The sequence below is a fragment of the Stigmatopora nigra genome, chromosome 11 (assembly GCF_051989575.1).
Source record: "Stigmatopora nigra isolate UIUO_SnigA chromosome 11, RoL_Snig_1.1, whole genome shotgun sequence".
Taxonomy (NCBI): domain Eukaryota; kingdom Metazoa; phylum Chordata; class Actinopteri; order Syngnathiformes; family Syngnathidae; genus Stigmatopora; species Stigmatopora nigra.
This window is the reverse complement of record NC_135518.1, coordinates 7,731,412-7,751,385: the sequence shown is the minus strand read 5'-3', so window position 1 is coordinate 7,751,385 and position 19,974 is coordinate 7,731,412. Positions and strand designations below refer to the sequence as shown.

Sequence of the window (19,974 nt, the reverse complement as noted above, 5' to 3'; positions counted from 1 at the left end):
GTCCAGGATGCTTTACAGGGAGAACCTGCGGGGTTATGGCTAGCAGGCAATGTCAGTGGGTTCGGCTACGCATCTTGAATACATAAGAATAACTGCCCATTACCCAGTCTGTCGCACTTGGTTTCATATATCAGAGTGATAGCAAGGATTGTTTGGCTGTGAGACATGTGGGCGTATGCACTCGGAAAAAGATAGACAAATAGAGCTGACAAATCTGTTATGCTTGCTTATCACAAGGCCTTGGTCCTGTCAAAAGACGGCCTCATCCACTCTTGAATTCCAGTCTGGTTGCTGTCAATATCAAGTCCTTAAATTGTCTTTCAATTGTGCCACCTGCACTGCTGTCCTTCATGCGTGCACCCAGAAGCCAACATGAGTGCATAATTGCTTATGTTATCGATTGTCGCTTTTGTGAGTGTTTGTCCTTCAAATTGAGGTGTCAAATTCAACGGAATAACTAAACAGCATTTATGTGGGTTTTATTAATATGGTGATGAATAAATAACATATTCATTAAAAAGCTGGAGCACATTATTTTTTCCTCTGGGCAATGTCATTGAAACTTTTTTCAGTTACTCCATTAACTTATGTGTTAATTGTCATTTTCAGTAAACTGATTTGACACCTTCTGTCATCCAGGCAGAGATGTCACCAGTAATTTTGTTCAAGTCACATAGCATCACCTAGACGGGATTTGAATATTTAAAATTCAACAGAAAAGTACTTTGAAACATTGGTATTCCAATGAAAGTCATTCCTCATTGAAAAGACAAACAAGCACAGCCATCTGATATTGAACTGGAAGCTTAATGATATATTATTCTCCCCCTCCGTGCATTTGTGACAGAAGAAGGCTGTGTGTGCAATACTGCTATCCACCTACTGTTAATCATACTTCCAATTGTTCTAAGAGTAGAGATGAGAAGAAAACAAAAAAACAGAAAGCGGTAATAAAAGTGTGCTTTTAAATGTGACGCTTATTCTCCTAATTTAAAAGCGAATGTCAAGTTAAAAAGTGACTTTAAAAGATAATATATTTTATTTGCTTTGAAGACTTTGGGACATTTTCAGAGTTGTCAATATACTAACAATCCATACATGGTTCACCAGCCAGGCTCCACCCTTATCTAATCATTCTTAGGTTGTCCATCTCCTCCAAGTCGACAGAGCAAAACAGGCCTAACCATCAATCTTTTGTGCCTTTTCACATCCTTGGTTGTTCACGTTCTCACACCACCCTCACGTACTCAGATGTATTTTTAGAAACAACTGTGGTGTGACTGCATTGAGCTTGAGTTATAGAATCAAAGAAGTTCTTCCTAATGTAAATATCAGACGTGTTCCTTCTTATGGAGCCAAAAGAAGTGAGTTAGAGTTGATGGGTGACAGTGTACATTGAAAATATTTCAATTAAGTATTCAGGAAACACTTCTAATACAAGAAAATATCACTGAATTGTTTCTTTTTCCCATTAAACCTTTTCTTCCTGCTATTTAACTGAGGTACTGCCACACACACACACACTAGTCACTCTTAGATAAAGGCTTTTTCACCCAGACTAAACGAGGAGAGAGAATTGGGCTTCTGGTTGTCGACTTCATAACATTCTAAAGTCCCCCTCTTCCCTCCACAGCGTCTGTTGAACATCTTGCCCTTTTACTACAGCAATACATCTGGCCTAAAATGTCTGCAGCGCAACGTAGTACAAATTGGCTTTGAGGCTCTTAACGTCTGCGCACTTTCCTTGAATAGATGATGGTGACAGCGCGCACTTCAAAAGTGACGCTGCAGTGATTCTGGGATAGATCTGATCTCTTTCAACATACGAGAACAGGTATAGTATCAAAGGCTCTCAAAGTGTCTCCCGCTGCAGGGAACACGGAAGGTTTTGTCTGCCACAAGATGAAGAGAAAGCAGCAAGACTAAGACCGAGACCTCGCTTTTCAGCACATAGACTCGTATCGTGGCATACATTAATTTCCTAGTCTTGCTTTAATATATTTACGGGTCTCCTTTTGTCATGGCATCATTGGCAGGCACTAAGCTGTTTTTTTGTACAAGAGTGCAATGCATTACATATGGCCTCTGAAACGCTGCCATACATTTCTCAATAATGGTGCATACATTTTTTTTATCCTAAGAGCTCGTGGAAATGCCTAATTGATTTAAATATGGGGTTTTATGGAGCGGGTATATTAGAAAGTAATGGTCAGCTCATAGGCTGGTAAATGTCACATTTTTTTAGTTAACAGGACAAGCACACAATACTGTGGTTATAAAATGATATATCATGAGTACTGTGAAGCAATAAATGAATAGGCCTTGAACAGAAAGAGCATATTCTTCATTGCATGAATTTTCTAATTATTTTTCAAAGTCTGTCCTTTCTATTACACTTCTTTCTGATCAGTAGAATGAGGAATTTCTTTGGATTTTACCTCGACCAGAGAATGTATCCACAAAGTATGTGTTGTTGTTAGCAAAAGCATGTGTGGAATTAATGTGCAGTGTGGAAGATCTTGAATCAGGATCACCTAATAAGGAGCCAAAAAACAATAGAAGACTTCATTAGCATTCTTCTTAAGTGCATTAGAAGTACTAATCATTTTGAATAGAAGGATATCATTTTGGGGGTAATAGCAACAACAAAAAAAGCTAAAACATTGCATTTTCACATCAATTGAGTCTTTTAGACTGTGTCTGGATAAAAAAAAAAAAAAGCACTCTTGTATTGACTTATTTTATATTCAAGTTCCCTATGGATCATATAAAATGTCATAAAATGATGGGGGGTGGAATGACTTCTGAGTGCCAGTTGTATACTAAATACAGATATTAGAGCTCTAAATTACCATACTGTATGTCACAAACATCATTTCGACATTTGAATGCGCATAAATCTACCATTCATTCCTGGTAGCCATCAACATGGACTATTAGTTTTGCAAAAGAAATTCCATCAATTCCAGAAAAAAAACATTCCGATAACACCATATAAAATTCCTCACAAATCACCTTGACTTTTGACACATGATAATTGGACTTTCCGACTTCTACCTGCAACAAAAACCACACATTCCTAAGTTATTTCTCAAGGATATCCCCATGACAATGGATAAAAAGACTCAAGAGAATGTTATCCGGTAAGCTCCATCTTTGCCTGACCTTGAGGTTCAGTAATTTATTCTTAGCTCTTCAAGTAAGTAGTACACACAACGCCATTAATGTCTATGGAGGTCACGCCAAAGTATAACACCGCTTGTAATTGTCTAGTTACGGAGATGGGATGGTTTGAGTGTGAGAGGTTATGAAGAATGAGGTTAGATGAAATGGCGACGCTCACGCCTAATGTCAACTCTTCCTATAAATACATTGTATTTACTTCAATATACTCGTACAGAAAGCAGTGCAACATTCAAGTTATGCAAATACTAAGAACAAAACAACTAATCACAATATTATAAAGCTCCATCTTTGTTTGTTTGTGTGGATAAAAATGAGGGCTGTAAAGGTGATCAAATAAAACATCAAGTGGAGCTTTACCTGAAAAAACATTTTCTATGAAATTACTTTGGTTTAAATATGTATTTCTGCACATTCATAAAATGAAATGCCAATAAAGCTACCTTTGACATAAACATTTATTAACTTGAAACAAACATCAGGGGATAATATTGGCCCGCAAATGCAAATTTAAAGGTCAAGTGTGGGATGTTCTTCACATTGATTGTGTCAAGTCAAATCAAAGTGAGGAAATGATATTTAGAAGGAAGGCGCCATGAAATACTGTAGGAAATGATTTCAAATAAATTGCGGAGCATATTTTGGACAACAATCCATCCCAAAGATGACAGAAAAGCCTTAATAATGAAAGTATATGCTAATTTGACTTCCTTTCTCAACTGCCTTGGTCTCAACTAGTAAAATAGGAAACAGCAAACAGACTATATCTCTCTTTTCCACCTTCCATTTCGTAAGGTCCCATTAAAACACTTTACAATGTCGGCATGTCAAAAAAAGATGGTCGTCATGGATTTTCCTAATGATCAATTTAATAGCTTTAAAAGCTTTCCAGGCTCAAGCTGCAGCATGCCAGCATATGTGCCTGAACTACTTATCATTGATTTTCTTTCAAAGATAGTACCACATATTTGCTTAAAGACTGTGAAATCCAACCACAAATGTCAGGGGATGACATTAAATGTATGCATTCTATATGATGTGTGACAATTTAAAATAACGGCCACTTTGAGACCTGTTTTTAAGTCCCAGCATCAACATTTTTTAAAAATCAAGATGGCAATCATAGATTCTTTCTTTAAAATCCATATTCAGTTAAAACAATCTCACATGAAGGCCCACTGAGAAATCCTAATAAACTCCCAGAGCCAGATCTTTTCCGGGAAAACTATACTATTTGACCCGTTTTCTCAAGGATAATTTCAGTCCTTCTTCAACCGCCATCAGTTCATGACTGCTCATCACAGATAAGTGTAAACCAATGGAACTGTGTCCCCAAAGAAGATAGTGACTGTGCCTAATCCCATTTTAAAGCGCTCAGATGGGGAAAAAGCTGGCTGATATCACTTTAACCAGTACCAACGCCCTCAGAAAATGGTGCACCACTACAGCAGCCAGAACTGGACCTGAGAGACAAAAGAGAAGCCACATGGGCCGCAATGTGGGTGCTTAATTTGCCCCTTTCCTGTGGGAATCATCAGAAGAAGTTGTAAACATATTATGTATGGCCAAAGCTGCAGGCCGGATGGGATCGTCGTGCATGACGCATATGGGGTGGCGTTAAAAAAAAAAAAAAAGCTTAAAAGAGCACTTGAGGCAAAGCAAGAATACAAAAGACAGATAAAAACCCAGCCGATAAAATGAAGTCGTTGCTGGCCACTGATGCACAGAAGGGTGCAAACTCTTAAAATGGCAGTTTAAAATCTAGGTTTCCACAAAGTGACAGCTTAGTTTGCTACTGTACCTTTGAGATCAAATTTGTTTTCTGATGGGGTCTGCTTTCTCTGAATCTGTGGTTACCACACATTAAGATTTGTAAAGAATCTAAACAAAGATTCCTTTGAGAATTGAGTCATCACTGGACAAAAGGTCAATGTAAATTATTGACACATGCCTAATGAGCCCCCTCTTGTGAAACCTGCAAGTTATAGTCCTGAAAATACAGTACCCTAAACCTGTAATTGCTATGCAAAAAAAAAATCATAATAAAAAATAAATCAACAAGTGCACAACTGATCCAGACTCTCAAAGTAAGCAATGATTCCCATTGATGAAATGGAGCCCATAACATTGTTGCTACAATCTTAGAAATCCTGCCAACCAATAACAGCCAAGGTTTCTCAATAGAATCTGTCAACCTGACATCACATTTATTGCATCTCCTCTTGGACTGTATTCTCCACTTTGTTTTCCCCTACTATAAAATGCCATAATATTACTAACAGTGAGGAGGGGAAAATTTATTCGCCTTATTGTACATGAGCCAGATGAAAAATCATCCAATAATTTTCCAAGTACCATACAAGAAACATTGCATCTTTATACGTCCATTAAAAACTCAATGTTTTATACAATCCTATACAATGCACAATTTCTATACCTTCTCATAAATTAAACATGATATCTCAACTCCTTAAATGTCCTAGAGTTATTCAAATAATCGATTTTCGCCAGGCCCAAATGGTTGCCTTAATGTCCTCGTTCAAGAGCATCAGTAGAGATAGCATAGCAAATGACTCCACATATAAGAGATAAGCACTGTCTGATTGGCTCACTGGATAACAGTTGCTTTAACGTATGCATATTCATGCACGTCAAGCGATGCATTTGGCACACCGTAGCCTTTGTAATCTCCTCCTATTTGATCATAGTGGTAACTTACTAAAAGACCAAAGACACCCAGAATGTGCGACAATATTATGGACTTGCCACCCCATATTTTCTTACAATAAGCTTGCAGATCAAATACAGTTAAAATTCAATCAACCCATGGGATATTTTCCGTAATATAATTGTTTTTAGAAGAAAAATATGCACATAGAGATGGAATTTCACAGTCCTGACGATATGTATGAATCTTATTACATCCGCCTGTGGTGTTTTGACAAATGGTTCAATGGCTAATGATTAAATGGACAAAGTAATTACCAAGTTTCACCCTCAGCTATGTGGCAATTGTTTCCCCAAGTGTGTTCAGGTTATAGTTGTTTAAAAAGGAATAGTAACATGTTAACAGATGATGCACTTGAGGCAGTATGAATGAAGAGAAATATACAAAATTGGGAGATCACATTCTTCATTCTTTACTTGTTGGGGATAGCTCTGAATTTGAATGATGTATGGCAATGAGAGTGTCCATTCACATTCTTTAAGTCAGTCCACTTTCTAATGCAGATCTATGGCACGGAGCCACACGCAACTTTACTGATGGTTTGTCTTCATTCAGGACATTTTGGAGGACTATTCTATTTCATCGTTTACAAATTCCAGAAGTTCTACGGCCAAGCCTTTTATGATGGTGACATAAAATGTCCTTTTGAGACCCAAAAGGCTAAGTTAATTAATTAGCCGTCCATGCTGTTGTGCCAGGAGGTTGTTGATTGTATCGCTTTAAGCCGCCCATCTGTGTAAATTGACTGAGATTGTGATCTAACAAGGCTTTGACCTGGATCCCTCCCTAGCAGCCTGATGTGAGGAACATTGATGAAGGGATTTGGCTGGACAAGGCGAGGGGACATGTTATCTTGAAGCGTGCCATCAGTGCCACAGCTAGAGGGCAAGCTTAATGCAATTGAACAGACTCTTGCTTATTTTGGACTCATGCATTTGTTTGAACTTGAAATGAAAACAAATAAATAAATCCAATCTATTTCCGTTACCGATGTAACATCATTATTTAAGTTCGACTTATCATTTCCGCATAAACAGTATTGGACATGGATGAAATTTATAGTGTATCTCTCTAGAAATTAAGTATTGTTCCAATTACTTATATGAAGATTTGTGCTCAGAGGAACTGCATATTCAATCTAGAAAGACATTAGTTGCTGGAGAACGGCTTTCGCGAGTTCCAGACAGATATACTGCACATTTTTGCATTTATATCAGGAGTCTGTATTAGTTTGGGATCTATCACGCTGAACTTTTACTATATTTGCAGCCTTAAGTAAAGAAATTGCTACTTATGAACAACCACAATCATTTTTCATGGTACAAAAGTAGGGCTAAGTTGGGCTATTTAGGTATTGCATTACTCCATAATTTAGTCTCTCTGTGTCCTTTGGTATACAATTTATTATTGCAGTGAAAAGCTATTAAGATGGTTGATTGCAATGACTATGAACGGCTGGCAATGGCGATTTCGTCGCAATATGAATGTGCCACGGCAACACTGTTCCGACAAAGGTCTCACGGCACGTTTTCTCCCCTGTTTATTCTTGTGTTGAACACACATAAACACACCGAGGGAATGGCCGGCCGGTGTATCCTCTGCAGAAACGTGACATTGGTGGTCACGCCACAGTGATTTGTGAATGCATCGTCCTTTCAACGGGTCATCTACCGCTGCAAGGTACAGTGACTGTTATGAGCCAGCCCCAATGGCTCTGAAGGGGGTTACAAGTCTGTTCACTCTCGTTTGCTCCCATGCGCTTGGGTAGAATTACAAGTAGAGCAGCTTGGTGAACAAGTTGCTCTACAGCAACCAGATGCAAATCTCCATGTGAGTGTGGAAAAATGATGAATGTGCTAATCATTTATTCATTCATTTTTTGAACTACAAGGGTCGCAGGGGGTGCTGAAGCCTATCCAGGCAACTCTGGGCATGAGGCGGGGGAATGTAAGAAAATGAAACCAAAAGGAAAAGGGAAAAAGTCCAAATTGTTACAGTTTAAGTACTTTAGTTCTCTTGAGCTCAAAAGACCATTAATATTTCAACCCTTGCTACATTCAGAGAATTGAACAGATCACCAGAGGATATGTTGAAGACCCTTTACTCAATCTAATGAGCAGCATTATTTACAAAGATGATCAAGTTAACTTTCAACTGACAGTGTGCATTTATCACGTAGTATGTTGTTGTAGTAGTTGTATTCCACAGTGCTCCAAAGAACTAGTGATAATGGTCTTTTTTGAAAGAAATTCAACTTTCTAATCACCCCAATTTATCTCCTCACACAAACCTCCTAAAATAATTATAGTTATTTACCGAAAAAAATTCTTAATGAGTGGGGGAAAACAGTCCTGAGAAGCAATGGTCCAACCAGCCAGTCCTCCATTTTCCATAAAGCTTGTCCTCATTAAGGTCAACAAAGCAGTCCATTTGGAAAACTGAGTAACACCCAGTACTAATAGTCTGAGGAATCATTTGAGGGCTTGTCTGAACATTATTGATTCCTAGAGTGAAAAAAAAACACGCAAAAAAACAAATACTTTCAAAGGCTGCTGAAAGTGCTTCGTTCTGGGTCAGTCAAATCAGCAGAGTGGAAAGCAGCAGGCAAAAAGAGCCAATAACGCCTGCATGGCATCAAGCTTTAATATAAATTTGAAGGCTCTAAAGCAAACACCATACTCAATTTAAATCAAAAACAAAATAACTTAGAAATCAGACCAATCTACACTATTGATTACCAGGAGTCCGTCATTAGAATCTCTCAATTCTCATTCCCATACTGCCTTGTTAATTATAACCTGCAGTTTCATGATGGTCTTTTGGGATATATCATTTAATAGCTTTGGACAATTATATATTTAGTAGGGCTAACCAGTGCCTTTCATAATGCAATATCTTTACTAGTACTACTTAATGGCTTATAAGGCTTGCTATACAAGTTCTACAGACCTAAAATATCTAATCATTCATTCCAGTTAGAATCATTTAAACCTGCACCAATGGGGAGTTCATCCCAGGATAGTTATTTTCTAGATTTTTCAAATGGTCCACACATGCCTTTGGTTGCTTAAAAATTGAAGTACAGATGATTAATTGATACTCTCAATAAAAAAATCTGATCACGATTCCATTTGTGGGCGCAGAAGACGCGCGTCCCCCTCCAGGATCCAATGGTTATTTCCATAAAAATCATTAACTATTCGGCTCATAGCCTTTTCATTCACATTTCAGGCTGCGCTTAAACTTCCCTCAACTGCTTGAGATTGTACTATTGAATGTAAGACCATTTCAGCTGTCCTCCTTGGACTTTTGACAAGCTTCCCAATAGTGCAAAGATATTTGAAAGTATTTTCTTCTTGTTCAAATTTGTGGAGAATCACAATCATAAAAACGGCCAAACCTACCTTTCAATCCATCCATCAATCAAATTAATTGATTTCTGACTATCGTTTACAACTCAAGTGTCTATTAAAAGAATAAATCTCCTTTAATACAGGATACAATGTTAAGAAAGAAGCCACGCCACGTTCAAGTAATCACAATTAAATGGGGTGTGTTAAACATTTGTGCCCAGTGGTGCACAAAATAAAATAATCTAACAGAAAACTTTTCAGTTGAAGTGATATAATCATTATTTGTTTAATCCCTGCCGTGATCCTTGTGTACAAATACATAGTGTGAATTGGGAAATTCAGATGCTGCGTGCGTTTACAAACTCGGCAGAGCAGCATGATGTCATTGATTTAAATGTGTCAGATCATGCTGAGCGTGGCATGTGTTTAATGGCAAATGGTTTGAAACGTCCTCTTTTTTCCAACACACTTGGCACGTTTCTATTATTATCGCTAATTTGTGAAATGGGATAACTGCTAAAATGGTCCATAAAACAACTAGGGAGTAAGTACATGAATCATATATTCAACCGAAAAAAAAAAGTAAACAAAACAATATTTTGCTAATTATAGTCTCTGGCATGCAATTGTTTCAGAAGACGCAATCTTTACAAAATCAAGACTATGTAAATGAAATGTACAGCTGAGCAAGGAAACCCAGTTTTATAATTGATTTAGTGATGACGTTTTATGCCACCTGGCTTTATTGACTTAGAGCACGCTATGCTGCTCTTTTTATTTTAAAAAAGTGGGCTGGCAAGACTTTGTGCTTGTGCATGCTGTCAAGAATATTTACATAGAGAGTAAAGAAAAAAAGCTTTGGCTCACTGAACTTCACTTAATTTGTCAAACAAAATGACACAACACGAGCTTTCTGTGAATTAATGGCTTCTGCCACACCTCAGATATCATTCTAATACCACTAAAACTGTTCTGCTCATGACCCAATCTGATATTATAGTAATTTTTCGCCATATACACAATATACGACATTAACCTCGACTATGTGAAATACAAAATATTGGTTATCAGTATAAAATAATGTTTAAAAAGGGAAAAATGACTACACTGGTCTTTGTTAAGGATCGTTCTGAAATAATAATGCTTAGGAGGGATAATATTGTTTCATCATAATCTAAGGATAGTCAGATAGTATGATAAATGACCAAGACAATGTTTTGATAATTGAGTTTTGCATTCAAATATAGTTTAAATCATGATCACTACACTGAAACACTAACAAATAAAAGCCAGTTTTCTTTGAATGCACAGATTCACCTTACGCTTCCAACATGTTGTGAACCAACAAGTCCTAGCTTTGCATATCTACTTCCTCTAATCTCAAGCACGTTATATTGCAGGGCGAAATGTGAACAGGAAATTGTGTTATATTTTCCCTCAATCCGAGTGCAGAATCACTGTCTTTATCTTCAATATCAGTCTTACAAAGGGCAGTGAATCCTGGCTAACACTGTATGTTGTCATGGTGACACAGACAGGTTAGACGAAAGTATATTCATGAATCATAACACGTAATATGTGAGCTTTAACATGCCTCTTATAAATCCCATAAGATCAGAAGTGCATGCATTTATACATGCTCAGTTAAGCCTGTGATTTAAGACTGAAAGTACCTAAAGGTCATACATAGACTGGAACTAAATTAGTATTATATCTTTTGACCAAATACTTCCTTTGACCGTCCGTCAGCGCTCATATTTCCAATAACCTAACGATTCCACAAACTCCACTCCTGGAATTTAAGAGTCCTTACAAATGAAGAATATTGTGGTTTTAGACTATTCTGTTTGGTTCCAGTCACCATTTCTGTCAGGGACGTAATATTAAGCAATGTACAAGGAGCAAAAGAAGAATAGACAAATTATAAATGCTGTTAAAGAAAGAGTAACCCATCCTCCAGATTTATTGGTGGCGCTCAAAGGAAGTTTCGCATCCACCACGGGGATTACAATTCAGCCTATTTCCCCCCCATTAATCCAGCCATTAGTCAGGGTTTGCAAGGACGCACAACATCCTACACTTTTGCATGTAAATACAAGGACTTATTGACTAACATTTTTAGAGCACAAGATTCACTCTTTGCTAAGCAGCTTTGTTGAATGAGATAAGTATTAAAAAGGCTTGGGATTTACATTTTTCAGGTTTTCTAAGGATAGCGGAAACTTTCAAAATGTTTGAAAGTCATACAATCAAAGAACAATGCCAGCGGTGAGATTAAATGTTTGGGATTTACATTCTGCAAGGAAGCATCAATAACACTTGTGAGGATAAGTCCTCTGGAGATGAATGAATTTCTACATGCTCACTTTAAATGCATTATGTTTATGGATAAATTAGATCAAAAGTCATTAATTTAATCTCAGCATTATTAAAACAGCACAAGTTCTAACACTAAGTTTCTAACATTTTTTTAAAGCCTCACAAACTGTGGAATAATAAAGAAAAAGAAACAATACCTGGGATGAAGTGCAGGAGAGCAGGCATGAAAAAAGAGGATGGACCCAATTGTAGGAAAACAGGGAGGCCAGATAAGATGGTGGTGACTCAAAATAGTTGATTAAACAGACCCTAAAAACAAAGTGCAAACACTAGGCAGGGGATCTAAAAATACAAATGTAAAACAAAAGTGAGACAATCAAATAGTAAAGGGCAAGGCTCAGACGTGCAGAAATGCATGCACAAGCAAAGGGAAATGAAATACACAGACTGGGTTAATGAGATATAGGAAACACATGGGTGACTCACGAGGCAGCAAATAGGCTGAGACGCATGGTGGGTGAAACAGGAAAACAATGGGCATGTGAAAAATCTAACAAACAAAACAAAAAATACAACACAAAACATGTAAATACATTAAAGATACACTACAAACTTTTTCCACACTTTGATATATATTTTCTGAAATAATGCCTACTGTTTGAGCAACCTTTTTTGAAAATAGAAAATGTTTGTTAACAGGCAATACTCACATGGAAAGTTTCCCCATTTGGATTGAATTGAATTGGATAACTTTATTCATCCCGTATTTGGGAAGTTTCATTGTCACAGTAGCAAGAGTGTGAGAATGCAGATATAGGAAAGGCATTTTAGACAAATATATAGGTAATATGTAAGTTAATAAATAAATAAATGTATTACAGAAGTATATATATATATATATATATATATATATATATATATATATATATATATATATATATATATATATATATATATATATATATATATATATATATATATATATATATATATATATATATATATATATATATATATATATATATATATATATATATATATATATATATATATATATATATATATATATATATATATATATATATATATATATATATATATATATATATATATATATATATATATATATATATATATATATATATATATATATATATATATATATATATATATATAAATCCATAATCCACAAAATGTAAAGACATGCTTGCCGTGTATTTAAATTGACTAGTGGACAAGCTTAAATTACAGTTGTGTATCCAATAAGAGCAAAGCTGACTACATACAGGTACGCTTTGGCCGAAAAGTAAAAGCCAAGCATGAAGCTACTCAGATACTTGACATCTTATACAATTGAAACGTCAACAAAAATGCAAGACCACCGATTTGAAAACCCCTCAAGTAGTATTGTGCTGTACTGCACATTGAGGTCTGTGTGTTCTGCCGTTTTGGGCCACTGCAGATAAAGAAAGGGCAGGCTTCTGTCTGGTTGCTATGGTGACCGTGGATGTGAGAGATGTGTTGAGAATATGTGAGGAAGGAAAACGCTTTGTTCATTGAGATTTGTATTGTATCCTTCCTAATATTAACTAATGAGCATTTAGGGGTGAGAAGAAAGAACTGCCATATGGAAATAAACCCCCTTTTATTCAATAATGATTTACATTTTATATATAAAAAATTACTTACATTTAATACATTTTGTCAAAATACATAGCAGTCAAACCACATACAAATCAAATATAAAATTATAAAAAGTCTTTATATTTATCCTCCTGTTTTTGGAAAGTAACCGATGCGATATCTATACTTGAACTAACCTCTTGGTAAAATTCCATCTGTGTTCATCATTGGCCAACCTGTTGATACATGACATTTAGAAAAATATGATATTCAGCATTTTGTCCTCTCAGCATACAGTACAGGATCTGATCGGAAAACATTCAAGGTGGGCTTCAGTCTCTTTCAAATAAAGAAACCTCATTATTATACAGCATACTATAATCTTAACATGGATGATTATGTTTCAAGTCCTTGAACATGGTAGAGAATTTAAAACACGATATGCCCTTCACTGGAAATCCAAATAACAGATTCATCAGATCAGGACAAAACGTGGAGTGCTAAAGTTTTTTTTTTCCTCTTTTTTAATTTATTTTTAGCTATAGTGTTGCAAAAGAACATCCCATAAACAATGAACCATTCCGCTTGATTCACTCATCTATGGATAATATGAATTACTGCCACGCCTGGAAAAAAAAATTCAATATCTCATTTTACTCTTTTTAACACGATAAGCTATTCCATTAATATATGATGAGCTTCACTTGCGCATTAAGCAAAATGAAACAGAGCAATTCCTTATGGATGATGTCACTGTGTCCATTTTAAATATTAAACCTTTTTGAACATGCAGCCTTTATTTATTTATAAATTTATTTTTGTATAAGATAAAAGAGTAGCATAGCTTCTTAGAATTGATTCTTAAGAAACAAACGGGAATCAACCACAACTTTACTTAAATTTTTGACTAAAATTATCAAGTTAAGACACGTTTTCACGTTATAATATGATAACTTATATGACTAGACATGGTCTATTTTCAAATTACATCACGGCTTCACATTTTTTTAACCTGACACATTATGTAAACACCTTTCTAAGGTGAAAATGTTAACATTTTAACAGAAAAATAGGTATAATTGACGCAGGATGGATAAAAAAAATATTGTTAATTTCTTCCAACCGTGGCAGTCAAACAAATCCCTTTCGAACTAATAAGTCCTCATGTTAAAACTGGATTTTTTTACCTCCCCTAGTGTGGCAGCAATCCACTTTCATACGAAACAGATGGTATAGCTCGAAACATTGTGAAATGTGAGCAAACAGTAACATGGTGTGATTACATTTTTTTGCACTTAAGAGGCTTGAGTGTCATTCTGTATAGGGTTGCGTAACCTACCTTCAAACACACATTAGAAAGCAATGTGAAAATAGCGTTGAGAATTACACCCAGCAACGTAATGCTGATATGACCTAAAGGCTTGGTAGAGAGTTGTTGTTTGACCGCCTTTGTATCATACATGGTTGCTGTGATTACAAATAAAAATAATGAAAAGACAGGTAGAAGGACTCAAGTAGGCTATGCGGCGGTTTCATGAATAATCCCCTCGAATTTCTTTGGGAGTAGATCTCTTCTCTCGTCGATACTGATGAGCGGCTTCCGACAGTTTTGTCCGTCCATATACATCTTTGCATACATTGGGTTGGTGTAATTCATAGGCTGTGTTAAGGAGAAACAAAAACAGTTAGAAAATGCTATTAATAAGACATACAATGGAGGAAATGGAGTTGATCTTCTGTACATTTACTCACAAATTCCAAGTCCATGAACCATTCTACAGTTAAAAAAAAGAAATCAGTGATCCCGACATAATTCTTACCCAAAGAACACCAACACCTTTCCCAAACATGGAGGTGGAAACATTGTGTTTTAGGGCTATTTTTTTGTGTGTGCAAAGGGCACTGGGCGACTTTAACGCTCCAATGAACAGTGCCATGGACTGTAAAATTTGGGATGAAAAGACGGCACACCGGTGAGGATAACAGCATGACAATCAGCCTAAAAACATTGCTACGGCAACAAGAGTGCTGTCAGAAGAAGCATATTGCTAACTTTAAAATAATACAATTTCCATGACAAAATGTCAATATTTGACAGTTAATAATATGTGAGCAAATGTACTAAGTCAACAGAAGTGCCATCTATTAATACACAAAAGGTATACTAAAGCAATCATTCTTTAAAGTAATTGAAATCAAAGTTGAATAGGTGAAAAAAAGTACAGAGGAATCAAGAGTACATGCAAGATACTTGTTCTGTTACCATACAAGTCATGCATGCATTATTTGAAATCCATAAGCACTCAATGTTGATGATATTAATCATCAATATTGACTTTTCATCTGATGTTAGAAGCACTGGACACCACCAATCACATTTAAGATGACACACAAAACATTACAGGAACCCGCCCATGGATTGCTTACATTCTATACAACGGTGATTCATCTCCTTATCAGGCAAACTCATAGTGAGGTTTGAGAAATTCACCTGTCCAGGGATTACCTCTTTGGGTACCGAATTGACACCCACGTTGTGAGGGTCACTGGATTTGACACACCAGCCCTGCAAACATGAGCAAGCAGCAACACTTAACATGCAAAGCTCGCCTCCGAAAAAAGAACCTGTTTGTTACTGATTAAAAACATGCATAAGACTACAGAGAAATTGAGTTTGAAAGAGGAGGAGAGAGGAAATCTAGTAAAGAGGTAATAAATTAAGATACATTGAAAGTAAATAAATGTGTTATTATGCATGCTCATCATATGCATTAAGTCCTGAGATGTGTATTCATTTATTCATTGAAATCTGGTAAACAGGTTATAAATTGAGCTGAATTAAAAGTAAATAAATGTGTGTTATTATGTATGCTCATCATAGTCATTAAGTCCTGAGATGGGTATTCATTTATTCATTGAAAATACCTTTTTGTACTGGACTTGTACTTTTACCTAAATTAAACCTCAATTTTTGTTTTTTGTTTCTTAAAACCTGCAGAAAAAAACCTGATATTGGTAGACATCCAATCCATTTGAACTTGGAAAGGCTGACAGAGCCTGATTGCTGCCATCCCTCCCAGTTTTAACAGATGGCAATCGACTGTTTCACCGTGGCAAACCCTTGAGGTCTATAAGTTGAAAAGTTAATTGGTTTCTAATGGTGTCAATGGCAGCTAATGGGATGTTGTTTACTACACTACCTAAATGTAACACACAAAGAAAATGATACATTTTTCGCACAACAATGCAAAATGAATTTCATTTTTGCATGCTAGCCTATTGCTAATATACGATAGTAGACACACTACTGCATAAAAAACAACTACAATGTAAAAAACAAAAAAAAAATTGAACTACTCTTTAGTTATCTGATCCTACCTTATGAGGGTCCAGCGTGAAACTAGGTCGTAGTAGACTGCCTGCATCGGCATGGTTGTCATGGTCCACTTCGTACATGTTGTACGAAGGGTTCCCGATCTCTACGTTGATCCCTCCATTTGTCATGGGTTGCCTTTGGACACGTTTCCCCCTGAAGGCATTGTTGTGTCAAAGAATATTTAAATGATGCAATGACTGAAATGTTACTTGATTAAAATGTTACATCATTTTCTGTAGCACTTATACTGTAGGGTCAGCTTGGACTTGTTTGAGCCAATTAAAGGGTAGTGACTTCTTAACCGTAAGGCAGGCCTACTTACCACTATTGCATCCTGTTGCATAGTTTTACAAAGTGTCCAACAAACCCAACTGCCATGCTTTGCATTAATAACTGAAAAGCTGAACAGCAATCCAGGGTTTAATGGATTATGATGTTCCCAGAAAATAAAATCATGTTCAGTTTGGACAAAGCTCTAATTTCCATCCCTAGATTTGTGCTACGAATCACAGTGAAATTTGGCATTGCTGCCTTGCAGTTCCGACGTTGTTCTGACGAGTTTAAATCTTATGTGGGTTTTCTCTGGCTTTACAAAACGTAATTGGTGTAGAAAATGGAGAGATTTGCCACCAACCTTTGTTTCCGTCTGCAGATGTAAATACCTGCAACCACCATCACGATCAAGATGACCAGCAGAACCAGAGGAACAATAATTGCTATGCTCCCTAGGAGAGAGATGAACGATAAATGAACACAAACGTGGATTTTTTCATGACCATTTTGCTAATAATTGTGCAAATGCCATCCTGATATTGTTTTCAAAGCACCAGGAAAGCATGAATACAGCATACTGTAAATATTTAAAAAAATAACACAACTAATACAATAAATGACCAAAAAATGCAGTGATCGCAATGTCAATTTTGAAGAACTAACCTCCACTTGTATTGTCTGATCTGCTGCTTTTGGGTGCAGGTCTCTCACACTGAGTTCCAGCCCAGTTGGTAGAACACCTGGTGAGAAGAACATACCATTTAAACAACAACAGTAATGTGCTTAGCCATTGGATAAGAAGAAAAAAAATGTTTAAACCAATATCTGGAGAAAGCGCAAAATGCGCATGCATGTTATTGATGTTGATTACATATCTTGTGGATAGAAAAGTAATGAAAAGATGATAGCGGCACAACAAGTCTTTGCATTATCCGTGTTCCGCTGGCGTATGATGTATGGCCTTGTAACAGGGAAGGTAGTATGTAATTTCACACAACTGGCGCAGATGGACTCGTAAAGCATGAACGAATCGGGAAGGTGCAACCTGATAATGAAAGCATGTATGAATCATTGCTAATTACATTCGGTCGTATTAATTACCGCTTATAGGACAGCAACATGAACCTAAACAGAGCATTGACATTCTCCCAAATATACAAAGAATGGGCTTCATTAGGAGGAGAGAGAAAGAAAAAAAAACATGACATGCTGATATCGCTTGTAAGAGATCCTTGTATTGAGCTCACTGTCATGCGTGTTGCTAAATGCAGCCCGATGAGCGCATGATGCCAGATTGGAGTTCGCCCACCCCGAGGGTTTTTATGCTCCATGAGATGGGTGAACAAGTGACAGTAAGGGCCAGGAGAGTCAGGCAGGAACTGATCATGTAACAAGTGCCATTGGCTTAACTTGACAAGCCCGGTAGAGTTTGGAATAAATGAGGGTTGGTGCAAAATATATCAAATAATGCTGCATTAGCAGTATAGTGCTGTTAAAAGTTGTAATGTATGTGTGTATTGCAGTTTGTTATGTATAGTGTGTTATGTATATATTTTTTCTCTTAGATTAGTTAGAAATGAAAGGCTATACATTTTTTTCAAGTCCCCAATGATGATGTTGGACTGTAGATCACTGAGGATATTTGTTTTCATTCTTTTTTAATAGTATAAAGCCAAATAAACCTTTCTAGTGATTTCAGATCAGACGTGCACAACCATTAGATTGAATTTATAATCATTCCTTTGTATAAAGATGTTATACACTGAGCTTGAAATCATGTCACAGTATTACAATTGGTTATTCCTGCTACAGGGTCAACTAGTAGTTAATAATTGTCAGGGTGAACTTATTTTGAAAGGGAAAAAAAGACTAAATAAAATGTTTTATTTTGGAATTTGGTATTTGCCAAAGCATGCCATTCATTTTTATAATTTTTCACAAAATACTTTGGGACCAAACCATTTGTGGCCACTACAAAAGTCGATTTCTTGCTAACTAATCAGAACACTCGACAAGATTACCATTTGTGCCGTACTGCATCTTGAGTGGACGCTCACTCAAAACAAGGACAGGCAGTAATCATTTAGACTATGTAATCATCCTTCCTACGGTATTTCAAGCACTTGTTACATAAGTAGTTACAACTTGAAGATGGTGTATGGGCCCATTTCCTGGACAATGTACTGTACAATAATGGGAGCCTGATGGATTTGAGTGAGGCGTCAACAAAGTGGGTGACGGGGGCTCCGGATACGAGGTGACCTACTTGCAACGGGGTTTGTTAAGCGCTGTTAATGTGCACATCCCCTCATTCTGACAGAAGTAATCGCACGGGTTGGCCAGCTCATCGCAACGTTGGTTCTTGAACCCTGATGTGCAGCTGCAAAACATTGCGTTCCAAGTGATCAAACGGCCTGACACTGTTGACCTGCCGCTTTGTGTGATGCGTGCACAGCCTCTTAAAGTAGAACCGTCAATATGTAGCGGAATAAATATTGGACAAGACTGGTGCTCACCCAGGTGTTTTGACAATGTGGAATCAACAAGAGAGAATGGACATCCATAATTCTTAATGCAATATAATCAACATTTTCCCAAACAATACTGCGATAAGTTGAATTAATTCTGGAAGTACATATATTTATATGCTTTTGACACAGCTGTAAATATTCTTCAAGTTCACTTGAAGCATTACATGGAAAAGTAAGCATTAATAAATGAATTGTCGCAAATGTCCCTCAATGATAATTCTGGATCAGCATAATTCACATAATATATTGCAGTTGAATATAGAAGGAGGAGGAAGCGAGACCTCAACTGCACGAGTGACGCTCTTGTGATTAAAATGTGAGCGGTAGTGTGAATGTAGGAGTGAGTGGAACCTTGACTCAGGAAGGAAGGGTTGTGAATAGGTTTAGAAGTCATTGAATTCTAGACTAATCCAAATGCAGCCTAAATTGAGGACCTTTTCCATGATTATAAATCACAGCTGCCAACATATGGAATATTAGTCTTTGTGAAAAATGACACGGTGAGCCGGCCGTGGATTAATACCTGCTGAGTTATAATCGCACGCTGTGAAAATGGAAATCTAAAATAAGAAACTAAAGTTTCACATC

At 36.6% G+C, this 19,974-nt stretch overlaps 1 protein-coding gene and 1 long non-coding RNA gene across 2 annotated transcripts in view; both read right to left on the bottom strand.

Annotated features, from left to right (window-relative positions):
• Nucleotides 1-11,988, bottom strand: part of LOC144204703 (uncharacterized) — a 33,002-nt gene extending 21,014 nt beyond the window's left edge. Inside the window, exon 1 of the long non-coding RNA XR_013327949.1 lies at nucleotides 11,781-11,988. This is a non-coding gene — a long non-coding RNA (uncharacterized LOC144204703). The remainder of the gene's footprint in view (nucleotides 1-11,780) is intronic.
• A 1,223-nt stretch (nucleotides 11,989-13,211) lies between these two features.
• Nucleotides 13,212-19,974, bottom strand: part of lrp1bb (low density lipoprotein receptor-related protein 1Bb) — a 142,231-nt gene continuing 135,468 nt past the window's right edge. The window contains exons 87-92 of the mRNA XM_077728593.1: nucleotides 19,122-19,235; nucleotides 17,519-17,595; nucleotides 17,217-17,307; nucleotides 16,585-16,735; nucleotides 15,698-15,772; nucleotides 13,212-14,866 (exon numbers count right to left, since the gene is read on the bottom strand). Coding sequence (XP_077584719.1) covers nucleotides 14,726-14,866; nucleotides 15,698-15,772; nucleotides 16,585-16,735; nucleotides 17,217-17,307; nucleotides 17,519-17,595; nucleotides 19,122-19,235 — 649 coding nt within the window. The 3' untranslated portion in view covers nucleotides 13,212-14,725. The remainder of the gene's footprint in view (nucleotides 14,867-15,697; nucleotides 15,773-16,584; nucleotides 16,736-17,216; nucleotides 17,308-17,518; nucleotides 17,596-19,121; nucleotides 19,236-19,974) is intronic.